The 22,800-nt window shown below is 41.3% G+C and overlaps 1 protein-coding gene across 6 annotated transcripts in view; it reads right to left on the reverse strand.

Moving 5' to 3' along the window:
• PTPRG (protein tyrosine phosphatase receptor type G) overlaps window positions 1-22,800 on the reverse strand; it is a 634,931-nt gene that overhangs the window by 307,190 nt on the left and 304,941 nt on the right. For 5 of the 6 annotated variants that reach the window (XM_044451810.1, XM_044451808.1, XM_044451807.1 and 2 more), the window contains exon 3: window positions 3,615-3,794. In XM_044451810.1, coding sequence (XP_044307745.1) covers window positions 3,615-3,794 — 180 coding nt within the window. Of the gene's footprint in view, window positions 1-3,614; window positions 3,795-18,739; window positions 18,892-22,800 lie in introns of those variants that run through there. The other variant, XM_044451811.1, reaches the window with a different exon arrangement.

The raw sequence follows: 22,800 nt of genomic DNA on the forward strand, positions 1-22,800 counted from the left end.
CTCTTAATTCAAAGAGATCTACTTATATATTTGAAATTTCCAGCTGTGTAATCAACAAATCTACATGCATAAGAAAGTGTGCTTTGGGAGAATACTTCAGAAATAAAATAACCTAACAAAGCAATCATATGGCAGTCATGGTTCTCATAGGGCAACTGGCATACTGACTCCACTAGTTGATTTTTCTCAGCAATGGCATGGTGTAGACAGTAAGGATGCAGCCCAGTACCTAGCTATTCACATATTGATCCTACTGAAATTACCGAAGTAATTACCCATATCTGGGACTATGCTGAATTTGTAATCCCAACTAGCAGGTTCATTAGATGGGGCAGGGCGAGTGGATACAGGAACGGTTACCTGGAATAGTCTTGGGCTATATTTGTAAGGATCTGTAGTGACAAACACTGCTCAGAATGGTTTTTAAACCAAGGAGATATTATGCCTCCAAGGAGCAGAAGAAGGTGGAATAGTCCCAGATATGGCAGGCTATGGATTCTCTCGTCCAATAATTATATGTCAGGCCAGTGCAGAAATTATACTTGTGTACATTCCCTTCAGTTCAAGAATGTATTTTCCAACCAGTAAACCCTATAGCTTCTATGTACCCCATACATGGCTAGGTTTCCTTCCAGTCCTACAGGCACTTATAACCAAGTGGTGGAACTAGTAATGGCAAACAACCACTACGGTAAAAACAATTTCTAAGTCACTCCCAGGAATATTCTGTGTAATATATAATGGCCTCTTCTCAATCACTTCCAATGTGATTTCTACACGTAATGAAAGAAAGATCTCCCATGACATGTAACATACAGAGCTCTAAATAAAATGCATGAAAACCATGGCATGGCATGGGACTGAGGTGGATCGCAATATATATGACATGCTCTATCTGTGGAGTGCCTATCTTAGAGTGGAAAATGGTGGGGTGGGGAAGGAGGGATGATGGTATAGGCATGATGGACTATGGGAGAAAGAACGCATTTAAAGCCTTTTTAAAGCATGCCGTGCTTTATGGACAGTCCCATAAGAAAGTAGGCTACTCTGAATCTGTTGCAATGCACGGCAGGATTCAGCTGCATTGTATAAATATTTGATGATATCTAAATCATTTATGACTCTGTCAGGGGTCATTTTACTTGTTTTAGATGAATAATTAAAAGGATAATTAGGAGGATGTACAATCTGAAATGTTCATCTAATTGTTCATTTTATAGTGTCTCTTACTAGACTGTGCAAGATCTCAAAACACACTCACACACACTTTTCTCCCCTTTTCAGTAACACTATCCCTAATAGTTTTATAATCATCAAATACCTCTGGGGTAACCATGGCTCTGTGCCAAGATAGATAATGTCTAGATTTATGGATATTTATGGATCTATCCATCATGAATCATTTTAAATTTACTAAAAGTGAGAATTAGGCAAAACAGAGGAAAGTTTGTGAAGTTTACACACAACCACACCTATCCACACTACTTAACATACCCTTTAATATAAAAGATTCTGACATGAGATTTCCTATAGAAAATTTTAACTTGCAAATTTGCATAATCAGAAATCACATTTTCTCCCTAGTATAGCTTGAGGCAAGAGGGGAAAATTTCTGCTTCTTCATATCATGCATAATTTTAAATATCTCTATCACATCCCCACTCACTTAGCAATTGCAATTGTTTCTCACAGGGGAATTGTGCCAGCTCCTTGATCTTTTTAGTGGCCTTTCTCTGCACCTTTTGCAACTCAATAATGTTCTTTTTCAGGTGTGGTAACTTGAATTACACACAATATTCTAAGTGCGGTTACACCAAAGATTTGTATAAGGGGAGTATGATCTTGGCAGTTTTATTTTCAATGCCTTTCCTAGTTATGCCTAACACAGAGTTTTTCACGCAGCTGTGCAGCGGACTGACAACTGCATTTGCCATTTTGATGCCCATTCTCCCAGCTTGAAAAGATACACTTGGAGTTCCCGCACAATTTCACTTCCCAGTCCTAATTCCAGATCATTTATGACTAAGTTGAAAATAACTTGTCCTGATACGGAATCCTGCGGGAGCCCACTGTTCACATCTGTCCATGGGAAGAAATTACAATTTATTCCCACTCCCTGCTTTCTAGTCTCCCTCTTATTCTATCACTGCTAAATTTGGTGAGTCCTTTGTCAGAAGCCTTCAGCTCTCTTCATTTATAATGCAACCTGTACGTTTCTGCTCAAAGGTAAGTCCCACTGACTAAAAGGTAACTATTTCTAGCTATGTGTATTATCCTACAGCCACTTATCTGAGAGTAAGCCCTACTGAAATCAATGGAATTTACTTCTGAGGAGACATGTATTAGAAAGCACATTAGATTCAGTGCAGACTTAAATTTTTATTAGAAATACTCATATACCTCTTGCATTGCTGACAAATACCTAAGTCATATTAGGAATAGTCTTAACCACGAAAACACAAAAACCTCCATTCAAGTAGGCTGAGACAGAGTTGTGGGGCTGATGAGTTTCTGTCTTCCAAGGGACACCCTTTCCATAAAATAGGCTGAGGCACATAAGCATATTCTGTCACGCAACATCAGCCTCATGGGTCAGCAATAAGGCCAGCAGCATCTATTTCACAGTTATGAAGTGCCTGAACTTGGGAGTGACTGAAACAAGATGGATGATTCCTGCTGATGTAACACCAAACGGTAACAAAGAAATACAAGAAGTAACAATGCTAAAAACTGGGACATTATTTTTGAAATTTGTGTTAATTTTCCCATGAGTTTTCACATCTACAGATTTCACTGGTATAGTTATTCATATTATTCTCTTGCAGCAAAACCAATGAACGGTCTTCTGGCAACTTAAAAAACAATCCTTTTCTTCTGGCATAAGCTTTCATGGGCAAAAGTTTATGTCTCCATGAATTTGTCTGTCTTTAAAGGTGCCACAAGACTCTTTGTTGTTTTATAAATGATTCGCCTGAAAATCCTACCACCCAAAATTCCAGAATTTAATGTCCTGTTGTCTTTCTCTGAACACAGGAACAACCTTGGGGCCTAACATCATCTTACTTGATGCTGGGGTTCATATTAGACATCTTTTAATACATTATTTACAGTAAAACTTGTGTTTCACACTGAGAATTCGCTTAAGAAAACCATTATGAGTGTAATACCACGAATGTTTAGACAGGAAAAAGTCCAGCAATTCCCAGCATGCCCCAGTCAAACATGTGTGCTGGGGACTTCTGGGAGTTGTAGGATTTTCTCTATCCAAACATGCATATGATTATACCTTACGCAATTATCTGCAGCAGCTGCATTCAGGTGTTCAGTTACATGATCGTAAGAAAATGTCAGCACTCTGCCCTTCAAGTCCTGCGAGCGTGTGGGGAGCCTGTAGGGTTTCCCTTCTACACACATTCCATCCTAATGTGCGGGTGGGAAAAGGGCAGTACTGATGCCCCATGAACAGGTGGGTGAGGTTCTGGCCACACTCTCCCCTTCTATGTGCCTCTAAATTACAGGAATGACTGTCCAAACAAGGACATAGTTATCATGAATGACAATGCAATTATATAAAAGTCCAAAGGGAAAAAAGGAAAAAAATAATGAGACCTTACCAGTTTTCCCAGTATTTTTCATCCATGTCTTGTTAGAAGATTCATTATCAAAACCAACTAGGCGTATTTCTTGATATTCTTCTCCAACACGTGCCTGATGATCTATGATATCTATTGGAGACTGATGAGTTTTCCCACAATCGACATTTGAAGCAACCCAGTGCTCAGGACCGTATGCACCTGTTGCAAAGGAAACAACAAGAAAAACTTTGTACTGATGGTCCACCCAATAAGCAAATTTGAGTTATGAAGTGGCCTCACTAATTGCCCTCAGTCTCCTCCACCCTGTAGCCAGGTTTGCTTGTTGAAAAGAGCAGCCACATTTCTATGCAGAGTATTTCTGTGGGGAACAGAGACTCATAGCTCCAGCCAATCTTCCCCTCTCTTTTGGAGAGGATGCAACAGCCAGACCAAGTAAAGGGAAAAGCAGTGTCCTTCCTCCTCCATGCTGAGACATTAGGCTGTAATGGGCTGTTAAAACATGATATTTTAGGGTTGCCTTCCTAAGTCTTTTGGGCCAAGTTTCTTCTTCCTAGTTGATCTACCCACTCATCCAATTTCTATATCACCCAACAGCCAAAATTCCCTGCGTGGTTTATAACAGCACATTAAAAATATAAATACATTCTGTTAAAAATATATTATACATCATAAAATGTAATACAAAATGTAAAGCCAACTTTAAAACAGATATTTTAAAATTGTAATAACTAGAAGAAAGCTTAAGACATGATTAAAAAACTATCAGATCCCAGCAGGCTAACTGAACACTGCAGTAGGGGGCAGTCTTTACTGTGTTCCAAGATGACAGTAAAGTTGACCCCAGGTGGGTTGCAGTGGGAAGCATGTTCCATTTAGCTTCTGGATGACTAGCAGAAGTGACTGTTTCATACTTAGCCATCCAGGGCCCCAGGAAAAGGATTTTAAAAAGTTCCTAAGGTTGTGAGTACAGTGGATGTCTTAAAGGATAATGCGTGACAGGGCAGGTTTTTGTTTTGCAGATCAGTTTGAATAATCCCTTCATTGCACCCTTTAGCGATTGAGCATCCAGCCCTGCTCTACTTATTGTAACAAATGAAGAACAGACAGACAGACAGACAGTTCTTAGTGCAGGCAAACAAATGTAAAGAGCACAACAGAAACTGAAAAAGAGAGCACAAGAAAGTCCAAGAGGCAGTAGCTAAATCTAGCTCTTAATAGAAAGTTCTGGTTATTACAAAGTTCCAATATTGAATTCTTCAAAAGTTCATGTTACTGGTGTTTTTTCCAGGATCATTTGAGTAATTACAGAGTGAGCACGATCATGAAAATCCCATGCTCTGTCAGGGAACTCTTGAGAAAGTAGAATTTTGGTGCTCTTCCAGATGAGGCTTTTATTGTACATTCCTCCTGCCTTATTCACTGATTCTTTTAAGAGGGTTGTATTCTTAAATTGCTCATGTCATATTTTAATGGAGGCTGTAATTCTCTATCATGTCACAAATTAAAAAAGACAATTTCCCCCCAACAAAAAAATAAAAACCAAAAAACCCTAAGGGGGTATGTGATGCACATTTTTGTGATAGGAGTGCCTAGTGCATTAATTTACCCCATCTTAGCTGCAGGACTGGTCCTACCTCCAGCATAAATCATCATGATATTTGTAACCTGGTACCTCTGCTATTAAGTCATTTTGTATTTACTTATACATCTTTCATTGCCAATAATTTTTTGTAACTACCCTTTATGGTATACAAGTATATAGATAATATAACTGAGAATATAAAGCCAAACATGGATAAAGACTAGCACCAAATTAACTGGCAGATCAAACAATGAACTAGCAATATATATGTATGTGAGAGAGCAAGGGAGAGAAAGCACACATGCTAGAACACTTCGGATTAATATTCTGTGTTATTTGTAATTGCTAGATTATGTTCCAATGAAACTTATTTGTTCACTGCTAACTACCCAAAGGTTTAAAACTATCTGCTAGCTTTTCTGTCCATGAACATTCAAGTGCAGTTTTAATTGCAACTGATCTTCCACTACAGATTTCAAATTAATTCTTTCTCTTGAGTGTCTCATGCTCCAGACACTACTGTCTTGAGGGGAAAAAAACTTATATCACAGGGAAAGAAACAGATTTTTTTTTCTAGTTTGCAGTTATTGATTACCCATTCCCTAAATCAAAGCACAACTGCTGCTCCACACTATAATTTTTCACTCAGTAATAACACACTTTATATAATAAAGAGAATTGTATCACCAATCACTTTAATTTGTTATGGCAAGTTGATTTTTAAAGTAATATTTAAAAATGAAGAGGGATATTCCAAATGTTGCTTATGCTTTTCCATTTTTTCTTTTACTTTTTTCTTTAAATAAAACATGGAACTTGGTAACAACTGCAGTTATTTGAATTTAGTAGGAAAAGGAAATTCAAGACTCATACAGCTCATACACATGTGCATGTTTATGTAATTGGCAACAAGTGGACCAATATATTGAAGAATTTGTCAATATAAATGATAAATAATATATGCTTGGAGCCATGATCCAGAGAACCACCTGCAGAAAGAGGTGGGTAGAAGATGTCCTTCCTGCACACCTCTCTTCCCAACCACTCCATGGAAACCACTCTCCAAATGATCTTATAAAGGTGGAAAACTCTTCTGAATGGGGTGGAATGGTTGAATTGTAGGCTGATCATGGAAACTTAGGTTGAAGCACCTTCTCCGCAAGGCTCAACTCAAAGGAACAGCCTCTGTCTGCTTAGCAGAGGCTACAGTAACCAGGGGAGCCTTTTGGGATGTCTTGGGATGGTGACTCCCATGGAGAAGAGGGGTAGAAGAGTCGCCTTCCAAGGGTCGATCTCTAAATCAAAATCATCTTTCTGCAACCCAGCAAAGCTGGAGCACTTTCTGCTTGCTTATTTCTTCTGATACTTAAAGCTCACTTTCTCCCTCCAACTGGGACACAGTACCTAACAAAGCACAAAAAAGCTAAAATCCTTCCTTCTCTCCCATAAGGTTGAAGCCCCTAACTCAGGAGGTGGAGCAGCAAAAGTAGCAAATTCTACTGGTCCTCCTGCCAGTTTAAATGGTTTTTAAAATAATTTAAAATGTATACATACATACATGCCCCCCTCCTAGAAAATTCCAGTAGAGACTAGTGTTGTGATATGCAACTTCTGAACAAGGCTTTACAATTTCCATTGAACTTTCTCCCTGTATTATTTAATAAATGCCAAAATCATACTGATGCCCTTTCTGGAATGTTATACTTTTAATGGCAGTGTAGAACCACCATGTACAGTGAAGTATTCTGAGCAAAAGGTAACATTAAGTTAAAAGAAATGAAGTATCAGCAATTAGCTGTAGGTTGTACCCAGTGGTTGCTCTCCTTGCTTTACAGTTGCTCAAGTTGCAGTATCCCATTTTTGCCAATTCCCCCCTTCTTCTGCAGGTCTCTGACACATTGATATCCTGAGATACCCCAACCCTCAAGAGCACCTTTTCACGGATGCAATGAACCTCAGCCAGTCATAGAGCACTGGGGAAATGGCCCACATCATGCAAGCATAACCACTTTCCTTGAGTGGATACAATCCCATGATTCCTACAAAAAGAACATAAGGTTCTGAAGGGCCCCTCATTACAGGAAGGATATAGCCAGGTTAGAGTCAGTGCAGCGTAGGGCCACAAGGCTGGTGGGCGGTTTGCAGGGGATGGGGTTTGAGGCGAGACTGAGGGAACTGGGTCTTTTCAGCCTGGAGATGAGACTCAGAGGGGATCTGTTGGCGACATACAGGTATGTGAGGGGATGTCACACGGAGGTGGGTAGAGATCTGTTCTCCCCTGCAGAGGAAGGCAGGACGTACTCCAACGGAGCAAAGCTCAGGGAGCCAAGGTTCCATTTGGATGCCAGGAAGCACTTCCTGACAGTCAGGACCTCGAGGGTGTGGAATGGGCTTCCACGGGAGGTCGTTGAGGCCCCATCGGTGAGGGTGTTCAAGGATAGGCTGGACGTCCACATGGTGGGCATGTCGTGAGTGGAGCCGGCTGGTGCCAGAGGTCAGACTAGATGGCCCGGGAGACCCCTTCTGACTCACTCTGTTTCTATGTTTCTAAGTTTTACATGACAGATTATCTGCCAATGGGGCCAAATAAACTGAGAATATAGTATCTAAAGACTTGCTTGAGAACTTCCAAAAAGTATTTGGCTGGCCAGTGCTGGGCCTCATAAACATGCTGATGAGAATTACACTGAGCTATCCTGAACAGAGAGGTCCCCATGCCACTTTCTCAATATTGGTGGATATTTATTTATTTAGAAAATTTCTATGCCGCCCCATTCACCGAAGCCTCGGGGCGGCTCACAAACCACCACTGGAAAAAGAATGTTGTGGGCAAATGGTCTAAATAACCAAGACTGTCATGCCTGAAGCCCCGACAGAGACAGCACCTCATGAGGAGGTCTTGTGCTTGGGACCCTGTACCCAAATGCCAACCCCACAACCTGGCTTGGGGGTGGCTGAGCAGATAGCTGCACCTCCCCCTGACTCCCTGCCCATTGAGCAAACACCCGAGCCCACATCAAAGCAAGAGAGCCCCGAGAGAAAAGACACTACGAGTTCTGCTCAGAAGGAGTCAGAGCAGGCTGTCCCTCCTCCCACTGACGCTGAACTTCCTGAACATGACACAGGAGGCGCAGGGGATGCGATCGACTTTTCCCTAGTAACCAATCGCAGAACTCTGAGGAGGTGGGAACAAAGGCAGGTCTTGTTATGCCAGAGGGAAGAAAGGCGGGGCCAGGAGAGCTAGTCCCACCTGTGCTCAGGGAGAGACGCCACTAAAGGATTAGCATCTGCATTGCAAAGACCTCAACGGTAGAGCTTATCTATAGAGTTGTAAATCTTGTAGACAAGTAGCAATAAAAGACTTTAGTTTTATTGCTAGAGAATGTGTGGCTTGTTTACATGTTGAGCTGCACCTCGACAAAGACAGTTCCTACATTCAAAGTTCAATGCAAGTCTTCTTCCAAGTTTTGCTTTTTTATAGGAAACACCTTCCCTCTACCTGGAAAGGAGGGAATGTGGAATCCTTGTATAGACCCTCACCTTAAATGTTTGTCCTTTCATCCTTTCAATTAAAATCAGCTGTCTAACTGTAGCTTTAATAATAGCTTCATTAATACGTAAGCTGTCTCTAAATAGAAGCCCAAAATTAGCTTGTTTTGCTACTTGCTACTGTACATTCCAAATAATGACTTCACCTCACTAATGAAAACCCATTAAAAATAATGAATTCTGTCTAGATCTCATTAAAGCTAACATAAACTATCAATTTTTAAAATAAAGTCAAGTCAAATATTTTTCACAAAATGTATAGATTAAATATAAAGTTTAAAAGTAGTATTAGGAGCCAGACACTTAAATTTTCTTCAGTTCCACTCACTTTGCAATTACCAGCTGGGCTATGGCAGGTTTTTTTCCTCCCTATAAAATTACTTTCTACATCTATTTCTTTATACAACAGCAACTATTCATTTCCCACATAACTGGCTACCTTTTGCTTCTTATGTGCTTCCTAATGCATATCATATATTTGCCAGCAAAAGAGGTCTTCGCAATTGAATTTCTTTCCAGTTACTTGCATACCTGCATGCACAACCTCTCTTGGAACACCAAAATTCTGCGATGATGTAGTCTGCTTTGTGCTGTTAAAATAAAGGCAGCTACATCATTTGTATTTTCAACTTCTTTCTAATAGTAGCATTGGCAAAATGACCCTATCATTCTGTGTTTGTCACCCCAGTTAAAAACAATGATTACAAGCTCACATTAGGAGCAGCTGACCCAGGAAGACTCTGGCCTCAGGGCAAACAGTACAGATCAGGGTAATGTAAAATACGATCACAAAGTTACCAGTTGGACCAAAATTGTAGCATGATTAATTTGGTGCATTTACCAAGGTCTCCTGCAATGGCCTCCTGAACAATCCCAGGAGAAGGTTTGGGTTTTTTCTCTTATTTGCTTTATTGTGCTGTAACTTAATATCCTGATGGAAACACTAACTGGGGGGTGTCAGGAGATGGCATGAACGCAGATGCAGGTCATTTCTAATTCCACATCTCCCTACAGGGGACACCATAGTCCTCTAATTCACTTATTTTGAAAGTTTTGATCTGGTAGAATTACTGCACAAATATGTGACTGTAGACTAACAGGCCTTAAGGCTTGGTTTAGGAGCCAAGACTTGGTACATACATTTGCTAGTTTGGCACAGTAGGGAATAAAATGGCAGCTTTCCTTCACATAATTTTGCTAATATGGGCTGTCCAACCATTTTGCTTGATAAAGTGGCAGACGCTCCATCTGGGCCACTGATATAATTTGCCTCTTATCTGCCAGATCTGTCACACCATTACAAACCCCCAGTATACAACACAACCAAGTACCATTTAGAAAAGACCTATTGAAACAACAATGCCATGATGGTCCATTTTAAAAAATCAGATGTTCATTATCTGTTTACAAAATATCATGATCAGCAGTGATTGTCAATGCATCCATTAATATCATACAATCAAACACTCAGGGCTGACTTCTTTTTTGATACTCACATTTAACAGCATTTTCTAAAGTTCAATATAGTGGCATTATAACACCATCACCACCACCAGTTAAGCCTACTGTTAAATTAATATCACTGATAGTTCTAAAGAAATCATTATAATTTCTAATATTTTAGATATGAGACTTAGAATGAGACAGCCAAATAAATATGCCACTGCTAGCATAAGGCAAAGTGATGAATATATTCCTTGTAGAGCAATTTGTCATGACATAGATATAATATTCATTGAACAACTTTACCTAATGAATGCTATCCCTTAATCACTGGTGACAGGATTCAGGAGCTAAGTACTGCAGCAACTTTTCAAAACATACAGAGTATTTTTCTTAAAAATGTAAACTACTCTGAATTATTTTATGTTATAAGGCAGTATAGGAATTTCCTACATAGATTAAAAAATCAGATCCATGGTGATCAAACTTAAGCATCCTAGGAGTTTTAACAGAAATGGCAGTAATATACCACTCGCTGTATTTTAAATTATGTATTAAAGGCATCCATAACCCATTTTGCAAAATTCATACTACTTTTATTAAATGTAGTTTTATATATATATTAACTATACATCCAGATAAAATATTCATTCTCATTTAGAACATTAACAAAAAAGTATTTTGTTACTATTCAACCATTTGGTAGCCTTAAGAGACTTGTGTACTGAAAAGGAAATTCATCCTTTTAGACCTAGGGATGTTGAAACAGATTCACCTCCCATGGTTATCAAGGAGGTGTCCCTTGACACCATCAGATCAGGTGGAGTGCTGGTGACACGACCTCTGAAACAATTCAACAGCCACAGAGCTCAGCTTAGGGTCTTGGAAGAGGAAGCCACTTCCTTCCCTTGCACACGATACATTCAACCATTTCAACATCAGAACTGACATCAGTCTGGAGGAGAGTCAGAAGGTAAGGGATGACAACTGGCATCAATTCCTTGGTCCAAATGGCATGGGAGACAGAGTCTGCTATCTTCTCCAGCTGTGTCTATGTCTGGATCCTAATGGCCTGGGCCATGTGCTGCATTTGTTTGGTGAAGGTGTCCAGGTCCACTGATGGTGAGGCAGGATCCATAGGATCCAGAGCCACATTTGGACACAACGAGCTGAGAATGACAGATGGAGAAGAATCCTTATCAGACTCGTAATTCTCACCATCTATCAATAAGGGATGCAGGTGGCGTAGTGGTTTAAACCGCTGTGCTGCTGGGCTGGTTGATCGAAAGGTCGCTGGGTCAAATCTGCACAACAGGTTGAGTTCCCCTTGCACCATCCCAGCTCCTGCCAACCTTGCAGTTTGAAAGCATGCAAATGCAAGCAGATAAAAAGGTATCACTTGGTGGGCAGGTAACAGAGTTCCATGCACTTCGGTGTTCAGTCATGCTGGCCACATGACCACGGGGACTGTCTGCGGACAAACGCTGGCTCTTTCGGCCAGGAACCGGAGATGAGCACCGCCCCCTAGAATCAGGCATGATTGAACTTAATGTCAAGGGGAAACCTTTAACCTATCAATGAGGATGGGTTGGAAAGAGGTGGTGCAGGAGAGTTTGACTAGCTGGCTGGCCCAGGATTAGCAGGCAGTTCTGCAGGGTGACAGAATTCTTGACCTGCAGAAACTGGCGGGGGTGGAATGGGTGGGCGAAGTGCTGCGGGCGCAGTGGCTGCTCCATGTACCACACCCCTCAGTGTGAATGTGGGTATCCACATCAAACTGTACACCATATTGTGACTGGCTGTAAACTGGGGGCGTACACCAGCCCAGAGTCTGACTCTTTTCACATAAACAATGCTGTACTTCAAGGGTTAGATGGCCTAGACATTGATGTTTGAATAGAGATCTTTTTAACATTTATATTTTAAATGCCTTTCTAACCTAGTTCAAATGCTAATATATATCACAAGTCCATATATGACAAGTCAAATGCTAAATAAATAAATAACAAGTCCCCAAAATATCTGCACAGTACACTGTACTGTGGCAGGGGTCGTATGTGGGTCCTTGGTGGTAGTCACCATGGGTCAGAGAAGTCCTAGTGTAATTGTGGTACTGGTGAAACTGAACAGCTATCCCAGGAGCATGCCCTGTTTATACCGGTATCAAACAGCTCCAGAGGGACCAGTATTGGTACCTTGGGTGCCTTGAATACAGTGAAAAGGAGACTGAAATGATGAAACATCCCAGATCTCATCTTTTGATATCAACTCAAGGTCAGGCCTCAGTACAGATGCTGGTCCCATGAGGAGAAGATCTGCCCAGTGGTTCTATGGTAGGTGGTACTGGGCATAGCTCCATACAGCACCGTTTAGGCTTTAGTGCCACAGGGTCCTTGGAATGCCCTTCCTTCACCAATCTGGTCAGCTTCTTTGCTTTCTTGTCTTCATCATCCTGCCCAGGGATGGAGGTGGTAAAGGAGCCACCAAGAGCATTGCCAAGGGTGCAGTGACTGAGGCAGACAGCATGGACCTACCTGAGTAGAAAGAGGCTGCCACATGGTAGCAACAACTTTCGGGAAAGTCTGGGGCTTCTGCAAAGCAAAGGGCCTTATTCCAAGGTTCCACATGGAGATGATGGGCCCTTTGCTTCATGCCTGTCTGGAGAATGCCTGGCAATGCAGGCATTGCTGGACAGTGTGCCCTTCTCCCACAAAAAGATGCCCATCAGCTGGGAGCAGAATGGCATTGCAATGGATGCATTTATGAAAGGGAGCCTTTGATGCTATTGGGAAAAAGAGGCAGAGAGACAAGAAAAATAGTTAAGGATAATGAAAGAGTGATAGATTGAATTTCTTTTTGTAGGTTTTTATTAAAGAGAGGTAAGAGCAAGGAGAGAAAAATTTGCAACAGTTTAGAAATAAAGACACCAAGAAAGATTATTAGAATTCTTTAGAGAAAGAGTAGGAAAATGTTCTGCTGTAAGAAGAACAGAAACAGAAAGAACTGTCAAAGGCACTGAAGGTGATCAAAGAAATGAGGGAAATGGTGGGAGCCTCTCCCTTTTACGAAGGGGAGGGTGAAGACAGGTTCCTGCCAAAACACTCTCAGCAATTAAATCTTCCCAACAACAGATTCCATGCAGTGTAGAGCTGATAAGTGTGATGCACAGAGACCACGAGGAGAAAGTAAGTGGTTTCTTATTTAACACAAAAAGATATCACTAACAATTTTAGCAGTTGCTAAATGATACGTAGCTTGTGTCTGTGCTTTACAGTACTCTATGCATATATTTGAACAATGCCTGCACAGCAGTAGCAATAAAATTAATAAGCAGAACTTACCGAATAGGAGAATAAGTTATTGCATCAAATATGAGCATCAGCTCCAACTTGCTGTGACTAAAGCAATTTATATCACCTATTTTTCATAATTTGCTGCATTTAAAAATACATGGACCTGGTATTTCACAAAAGTTATTGCCCAGCCGTCTGTTGCAGTGATATCTGTGTAATTTCCCCACCTTTCTGCTTCTCTTAATAAAGAGGGCAGGGATTTCTTTTAAAAATGCAAAAAAGCAGCACGCTGAGAGAGCAATGAGTCTCTCTACTAAGTAAAAGGTGCTTACATTGAACAAGACAGAAGGACAGAATTACTGGATCTCCCCAAGATGATGTTTCCAACAGTGGCTGGCTAGATGCTTCTAGAAATGATGGTGAGAAACTTTCCTTCTGGTCTGTTCTCAGTGGTTAGTGTTCAGCCTTTATATACAAAGTAATAGGAACACTCACTGTTTGTAGACCTTGTCTAATTCTTTTCTAGAAGTAGTGGCCAACCCTGAGCTAAGTTGCAGTGAATGCAATTTAAATGTATATAATTCAAATACTGTTCTGAGCCTGTCATACATGTACTTCACTAGGGATTTCACAGTTCTAATATCATGAAAGAGGAGAAAAGGTTTCCCTCTGATGCAGTTCACACTATCGTGGCTGGGGAAACAAGCCATGTGAGTTTATGTTCACTGTCACACATGCTGATTGCATGCTGGGAGGATTGCCACAATGATACTCGGAGACCTGACTTGTCCCAGTGTGCAAACCTGGCCAGGGTGGCTTATTGCCCTAGCTAAGAAACCACCCAGAGCCCTAATCCAGCCCATGGTTTCTGGGTAGTTTGTTATCCACAGCAACAAGGCATCCTACCTCACTGTCAGGAGCAATTATGCTGATCTGCCCAGTAGACAAACTGCACACACAGGCTGGTAAGCTAACTATTCTGTGATTGTTTGAACCAGGTCCTGTTTACTATTTCCACACAGTGCCTTACTGTATAAACTTACCAACATTTAAAGTACCAGAGAAAGCAGATTACCTGTTACCTAGTCTTATTTACAAAGTTCATCACTTTCAAATTCCCCAACACTTTGTCTTCCAACTGCCATGATTGCTTTCAGAATTTATCAGCTTAGATTAAACTCAGCAGGCAATAAATAAGATTCTAAAGCAGGGCAGAACCACTTTTTATAAATCATACTTTCATAATGTTATTTTGCTGCACAGTTAATCTAGTAAAATCTAAGCAGAGAGATGTCTTCTACAACCAATTCAGAAGACATTCATTCTTGATTGGATCACAAATATAGTTTCTGTTATTATTCAATGTATATTAGGACTTATCTGGGTTATGTTTCTTAAATGATTAAGGTTTATGCACATTTCCTCCACCCCACCCTCCTGCAAACACGCAGAGTATGCTTTAAAGAACAGCAACCAGTCTGATATTTCCCAGATTATGTTATAAAATATCCTTTAAAAAGAAAAAAAAGTGTGTGTGTAGGCTGTGGTGGAAACCTCTTCAAGCCTGATGACCAAATACAATTTTGAGAGAGTTATCTGGGGCTGTATTTCACTGGTGAGAACAACACCAACAATATTGAAGTATTTTCGCTTAAAGCTCTTACTGCCTGTATCTGATCCTTAGGAGAGAAGATTTAACCTTTTAGAATAGGGAAACTTGCACAGAGCCAGGAAAGCACCAAACAATTGTTTTTGACAGAAACCCTCCCTGGACCCAGAAGAATTCAACGATCCCTTTCCAGGGCAAGGTTCTTGAGTGTGTGGTAATCAAACAGCTCCAGGCACTTTGGGATCAGACTGATTATCTGGGTCCATTTCACTCAAGGTTCCAGCTTGGTATTGGCATGGAACCAGTTTTGGTCATCCTGTATTACGGCCTATGCCAGAAGAGAGATGGGGGGAATGTGACCCTGTTGGTACTCCTGGATCTCTCAGAAGCTTTTGCACCATCAACCATGGTACCTTTCTGGAGAGACTGAGCTGGGAGTGAGGGGCACTGCTCTGCAGCAGTTCCACTCCTACCTGGATGGCAAGCTCCAGAGGGTGGTGCTTGGGAGATATTCCTCTGCCTCTTGGATTCTCCAGCATGAGGTTCCTCAGGGAACAATCTTGTCCCGCTGCTATTAACATTTACAAGAAATCACTCAGTCAGGTTGTTCAGAGTTTTGGAGTGCATTGCCATCAATATGCACATGACATGCAAGTGAGGCTGTGGATGTGCTAAACTGCTGCCTGGCTGCCACAATGGCCTGGGCAAGGGCTAACAAACTGAAACTCAATCCAGATAAGAGTGAGATGCTGCTGGTGGGCGATTCTTGAGGTGTTCAACCTCTTCTAGATGGGGCTGCACTCTCCCTGAAGGAGCTGGTTCATAGTTGGTGGGTCCATCATTATCACTTGGGATTCAGGTGGCATTGGCAGCTTTGAGAGCCTTCTACCAGCTTTGGCTGGTGGCCCAGGTACTCCCCTTTCTGAACAGAGATAGCCTGTTAGTAATCTATGCTCTGATAATCTCTAAACTAGACCACTGCAATGTACTCTACATGGAGCTGCCCTTGAAGATTGTTTGGAAACTGCAACTTGTGGAAAAGGTGGCAGCTGGATTAATAACAGGGACCAGACAGTCTAAACACACAAGTCACTACAGAATCCAAATAAATAAATAAATAAATAATAAATAAATAAATAAATAAATAAATAAGGAAAGGGGGCTGAGGTCAAGAGAATGTGGTCATGGCCTTCTACAGAACCCCAGAGGTCTAGAATAGGATTTGGAACCCAGATCTGAGGTTCCTCACCCCTAATATAGTAGAGTTAACACCAGTATGGAAAGTTCTATAAATCACATAGCTGGTGTGGGCATCTTTTTCAAACTGAAAACAATTTTTAGAAGTTATCAGAAAGTGTTGCCATTTCAGGGCTATTACCATTTAAGCAAGAGGGTGTCCTTGCAAGAGGGTGGTATTCATCTTACAATGAACAAGTTAACGATCAGCTGGTTGTTAACCCACTTGCTTTGCCTGAGCCCTTCTCCAGCTAGCTTTTATTTCCAATCAAAAATGTAGCACAAAACAGACAAGGCTGCTTCTTTTTCATTCTGAGAGGCTTTACAAGCAACACCTGAGCAATTAGCATTTGCTGAATACTGACCCAGCTGTAAGCAGATAGTTCCAAGGTGGGTTCAGCTAGGAGGAAAGCAGTCCTTCCATCTCGGGACCCTTAAATAGTGTTGATGTGTCAACAGATTATTTAATCCAACTGGCCCTCACTCGAATATTCAGAAATGTAATAGTTCCCAAGATGTTTTACAAGCAATTGCCAACTCTTATTTAATGACACTTAATCCTCCCTGAGCCCACCTTTCATTAGCATTCCTTCCATGGCCCAGCCATTAATGTGAAAGCAGCATGAACCAGAGCAAATAATAAGATGCTAAATAGCACAATCATAAGCTCAGCTTTTTCATTTGGACTCTTAAAAGATCTGCAGCAGATGTGGCTGTAGTAACACTTAATCTCACCATCATTAACATAATTTTTATAAAAATGGATATTCCCCTCCTTGAACTTTCAAGGTAGCAGAAAGCAAGTGATCTCTCTGTCTCTTTCTTTTTACATTGCATTTATATCACACTTTTTCACTTCTGTGAGGAACCCCAGGCAGCGTGCGTAGACTTCCTCCATTTCATTTTATCCTCACAACAGCAACCCTGTGGAATAGATTAGGCTTCAAGTGAATGACTGTCCCAATGAGTTTCATGGTCAAATGGGGACTTGAACCTGGACCTCAGACTGGTACTCAAATGACTTTCATCCAACAACTGGATGAAGATGGAACAACTTGGCTCTAAGAAATGTCTTAACCCCTTTTAAAGGCAGAGATGGGGGTGGGAAGAGGTAATCAGCCAACAGGAACTTGCTTGTGGGAACTGAAGGCTTTTTCCACATACTCAAAGGAGGTGGGAGGAGTGAGCATGTGTATGCACACGAAATAGCAGGAAAATGGCATTCAAAGAGGAAACTTAACCTATACTCGCTAGAATGGAGCATTGAAAAAGTTCAGCAGAAAATTCAGGGGCATTTTTAAGTCTCAAAATGGCTATATACGTATTATATTATAGTAGTCATAAGCAACAATATCTAGTCAAGTCCCTGGTAACCCAGAGAACATGGCTTTGCGGATCCTTGTCTACTGATATGTCCCCCCCCCGTCCCCCCCAGCTGCCGCACTTCTGGCTGATACCAATTATACATAGGCCATGATATGAGTGATTGGCTGGGAATATAATGATGACAAGGCAGGCTCTAGCATACGACCAATTTCTGTCAGGAAAGGCAGCTCCATGCCCATACCAAAGGCTAGCATGAAAATATTATTTTTTTAAAAAAAGGCTAAGTCATTAAGACTACTTAGAGCCCAGATAACAAGCATTTCGAGATTCAAATACTGCTTGGCAGACAGGTAAGACTTGAGGAAGAGCTACATATTATGACACAGCACTAGTCTAATATGATCAACCTTGATGGGCAATGGCTGTCCAGCGTTTTAGGGCAGTTTTTCCAGTCAGTTCATGGAATACAAACATGTGCTTGAAAGAGTAAGCAAGCCACACGTCCTTTTTACATGCTTTCACATAAGGTGTGAGTGAGGGAAATACAGACACAACTCTGTCCTTGCATGAGACTCACTAACACTTCTTGTTCTGGTATTTTCACATTACACACAAAGCCAGCCTGAGATGGTATCAGCAGAACCCAGTAAACTAGGCTGGCCAGGAATGGCAACTTGGGCAAGCAGACAAATGAAGCAGGACATCAAAACAAGAACATGGAATTGGAAGCAAACATGGGGCCTTATACCTGCCCAGCAAAGACCCACATCCAGAGTTTGGCTTCTGGCTTAGACTGTGGCTGATGTCGTTGTCAACGGGGCTGTGGATATGCTGCAATGGACTGACTCCAGAGCTTAGTTTTAAGTCATTCCTAAGCTATGCTATCTGGACTGGTGTCACGTAATCCTTGGAAGATGGTTCATCTATATGTAATTTGAATCCTTGGCTTTTCAAGGCAATTTCGCATTAATAAAACAGATGAATGTTAACTTCTTCCCCCTCCACCATCTTATATTTTTAAAGAGCTAGACTTTTCAAAGTAGCTAGTAATTTAAGGCACCTCTTTATTTATTAAGACATTTTTTAAAAATCAGATAATACTAACCATCAGGATTCTGGAAGCCTCTTAAGCCCAACTGTTCCAAAATCACTTCAGCAGAAGGACAAATCAAAGTCAATCACAGAAGGAGTCTTTAAGGTCACAGTTGTTAAATTGAAGAGTTGTACACAACAAGCTGACTCTTTACTGTTTTGCAGTCCGGGGCCCTGCTGCTGACATTAAAAGTATACTGGAGCTCCTGCTTCCCTCTTTTAATTAGCTTGTTTGAGAGTTTCCTCTTCACTGGTGGGTAAAGTGGATTCTAAATATAGCACACTGAGTAAGGAGGCAATGGACGGAGGGATGAAGTAATCACTGCCATATAAATGTAGGTCAGTGTCTTAGGTTCGTTTCATGCAGGTGCTCAACTATGACCCTTTGAGAATGCTTTAAACCAAGCATCTTCTACGGATGCCTTTATCTGGATGATTCAAGCACCAGATTATTTGAATCCTCTGCCCCAAATTTGCCTACACCTAATGAAATGCCACTCTGTTATAAATGAGACTCCACTGCATTACTTCAGCATGAGTAATGCTGCACCTGGTAATGAGCACAGAGTGGGCATGTTGTGAGCAGAGCCGGCTGGAGCTGGGGGTCAGACTAGATGGCCCGGGAGGCCTCTTCTGACTCGCTCTGTTTCTATGTTTCTATGAGGAACTATACAATCCCATCTATAACCATTCATGGCCTATCTGCAACACATGCACCACCAGTGTCAGGAACAGAGGTATACATGAAGGGTCCTGGAAAATCCCTCCTGATCAAGCTGTAGCATGGGAATCAAACCGACACTCCTGCCTTGCTGCCCGGCTCAGCCAAGAGGCAAAACTGCCCTCTTTGCCAAGTGCTGAGCACCAGAGTCAGCCAGAGCTACAAGAGCAAGACTCTGGTTTCTGAAGTGAATGCAGAGAGTTGTATGAAGCCCAAGAGATTAGTTAGTTTAACACAGCAACTAGAGCTTTCCACTGACATCAGGAACACCGTAAGGATTTCCCTGTCTCCTGGTTCAGTGCGCCGTTTCAGAGAAGCACAGGTCTACATCGTGGAGGCCTCGTAGCCTTCAGCTGCACAGGATGCATCCTCTGGCACCACACTCATGATCCTGGCAGGTCTGGTGCCCACAAAATTGGCTGACAGCATTAGGAGGGCAGCTCCTATGACTCATACTCACTGGGCTAGCAACAAACAAGCTTGTCTATGCTACGCTGGCTACTTGGTTTGGCCTATTATATTTATAGGGCATTTGCGGAACACATTAGAAGATTGTCATTTTCACTGCCGTTCTCCTCCCGACCCCCTCTTTTTTTTTTCTTTTTTTTGAGATATAATGATGCAGTCTATCTGTTGGCTGTTAGCAGTACCAGAGGTCTCTAGAAGCCAAAATTCAGCTTTAATTCATTATTAGGAAACCTTTACTTTATAAAGATGGAAAAAATTAGAAGAAAAAGAAAGCAGCAACAATGTTTTGGTTGAGAGGCTAATCTTCATATCAGTACACAGCCATACCTGGCCTTATCTGCATTGCCAATTCCCAGCTGACTGAGTAGATTCATTAACGACACAATCTCTGGTGACTGAAATGAAGTCTCCCTCTTCCTATCATTGGTGCCTCGCTGTTTGTTGTTGCCTCTCACTGTGCACACAAGTAATTAACTTACCATGCTCCACTAGCTTCTGACACATTACTTGGCATAGAAAAATTCACCGGCAGGTAGTTAAGTATGCAGCCCTGTTTCCAGTCAAACAAACTTTGCCAGAAAAGGATCCGCATTTAGAGGGGAATGGCAGCTTCACACAGATACAGCCTGGAAAGGCATATCATAAAAGGCCCCAATCAGAGCTTGTGGGAGTGGCAAGTAACAAGATTTAGAAGAGTTATGGCACTTCAGAACATTTAAAATAACTTTGCAGGCATTAGCTCGATAATCCCAGTAGTACCACTCTGAGATAGGCCAGTATTTCTATATATCGCATGTGGGGCACTGAGGCTCCAAGAATGATGGTTGGCCCTAGGTCACCTGCTAGGCCTTCCTGGCTCACACCATACCCTCTTTGCTAGGGTGGCCACTTGCACTTTGCGCAAAAAGGAGTAGTACATCACAAAAAGTGGACAAAGGAGGACCCAGATTTGCATGTGTAGATTTAGAAATAAAGGTTATACTATAAAGAAGAATGTTCCGTCACACCAGAGTGGGGAGGACAGGTGATCTCTGTGTCTGCTCAGTCTGCTAATTGTGAGTGGGCAAGACGTGGACTGGAGAGAGGACTGCCCCTTAATGGTTTAAAAACATGACTGTTTTCTGTAAAAAAGGCACAGTTCATAAAGTTCTGAGTAGGCATGTGGACCCACATCCTGCAAATGGGAGTTCTATTTCCACAAATATGGTGCAACAGAAAGAAAAACAGGAGCATATGAGCTTGTGACCCAGCCATAAGTAAACAACTAGCTGAGCATTTGATTTCCGAGCTGCTCAGCAAGCTTATCAGACACAATCCTAACAGCCATGCCTATAAATTGATAAACAGCCATGAATTGATAAACAAAGGCAAGGAGTATGAGTTGTTGCTTATTCTAGCTTCTTTCATACGATGGGAAAACTTCTGTTATTTAAAATCCCTTGCTCAAATCAAGGAAATATTATGTTGTGCATTTGTTAATGTGAATACGCAAATGGTTATTATTCTGTTCTTTGGAAATCTATGGGAAACACAGGTAGAGTACCAAATATCCTTTTTGGGTTTCAAAACAACCCTACTTTTTTCCTTCTTAACATGGCAATACTGCCTTCTGGCAAGCTGTCATTAGGCAGTGAAACAAGTTGCCATGAATGACAACTTCTGGGCCAACAGCCCAGAAAATAATAATGTAATTTAAGGAAGCCCGTCTAGAGGCTTAGCAAAAATTCATCACCCCCTGGAACAGGACATTGAATGCTAGACATCTTGCTACACAGAAAAGGAGGCTTCCGCATTTGCACAGACATGGACCTCAGCCTGAAGATCTTTATATGAATGACGGTTTGGCACTGTCAACTTTGAACACATGGGTCAACCTGTTAAAGGTGCATGTGTGTCTGAACTCATTCCTCTCCCCACCCCACCGAACTGTCAGAATTGCTGAGACAACTCAATGTTGTTGAGACAACTTTATGCGTGGCTCTAAATGCTGCAGATAGGATCCTAGTCTTAGTACTTTCACAAATACAATTCTGCATCAAGAGACCAAGACATCCAGTAAACCTTTGTGCTGCCACTGCTGTCACGGTTCATTAACTTTGCTTTACAACCATGAGGTCTAGGAACAATGAAAGTAACACTCCTGGTAAAATTATCTTTCTAGCTGCAACTTTAAGAACACTTGTAATAATGTAAGAAATGATATGGTAACACAAGTTAGCACCAGGCAGCTCCAGGGAGATTATCAAGTATTTTATTTTAATCAACACCTCACAAATTTACTCAAAACACAAGAAACCTGTTTTTGTTTTTTAAGTGAAATGTGAGAAAATACTGAGAGCTGTCTGTGAAAGGATAAATATAAACCACAATGAAAAAGCAAGTTGCATACACAAAGCTGCAATACATACCAAACTGGAGGTGGAGGTGGATAAAAATAAGGAAGGCAGAAGATGCACTTGAATGTGGGATTGATTGTACTGGGTGTTGGAGAGTACATGTTTTATTTATTTTATTTCTATATAGCCCAATAGTCAACAGTAAACTGGGCAGGTATTCATTTTTATTTGAAGGAAAGTGCAATCTCAGACGAAAAATGCAAAAAGTCTGTATGATATAAACAATTGCTCTTGGGAATACCTCAAAAATTAGCACTACTATTAATAACTTTTCTAAATAAGTCTATTTACTTCTGAAACTTATTCCCTCTTCATGTTCTTATGCTTTTAAGGGAAATTCTTAATCAATGACTAGTTAGTCAACTTTAAAGAATACAAGGCCAGACAGGTACCAATAACCAGACGGCCTCATAGAAAACTAGTGTGGTGCAGTGGTTAGAATGTGGGTTTGATCACTGGGAGACCTGGACCTAGTTCTCACTCAGCTTT

The sequence above is a fragment of the Varanus komodoensis genome, unplaced genomic scaffold (genome assembly GCF_004798865.1).
Source record: "Varanus komodoensis strain SLA01 unplaced genomic scaffold, ASM479886v1 scaffold6_4, whole genome shotgun sequence".
Classification (NCBI taxonomy): Eukaryota; Metazoa; Chordata; class Lepidosauria; order Squamata; family Varanidae; genus Varanus; species Varanus komodoensis.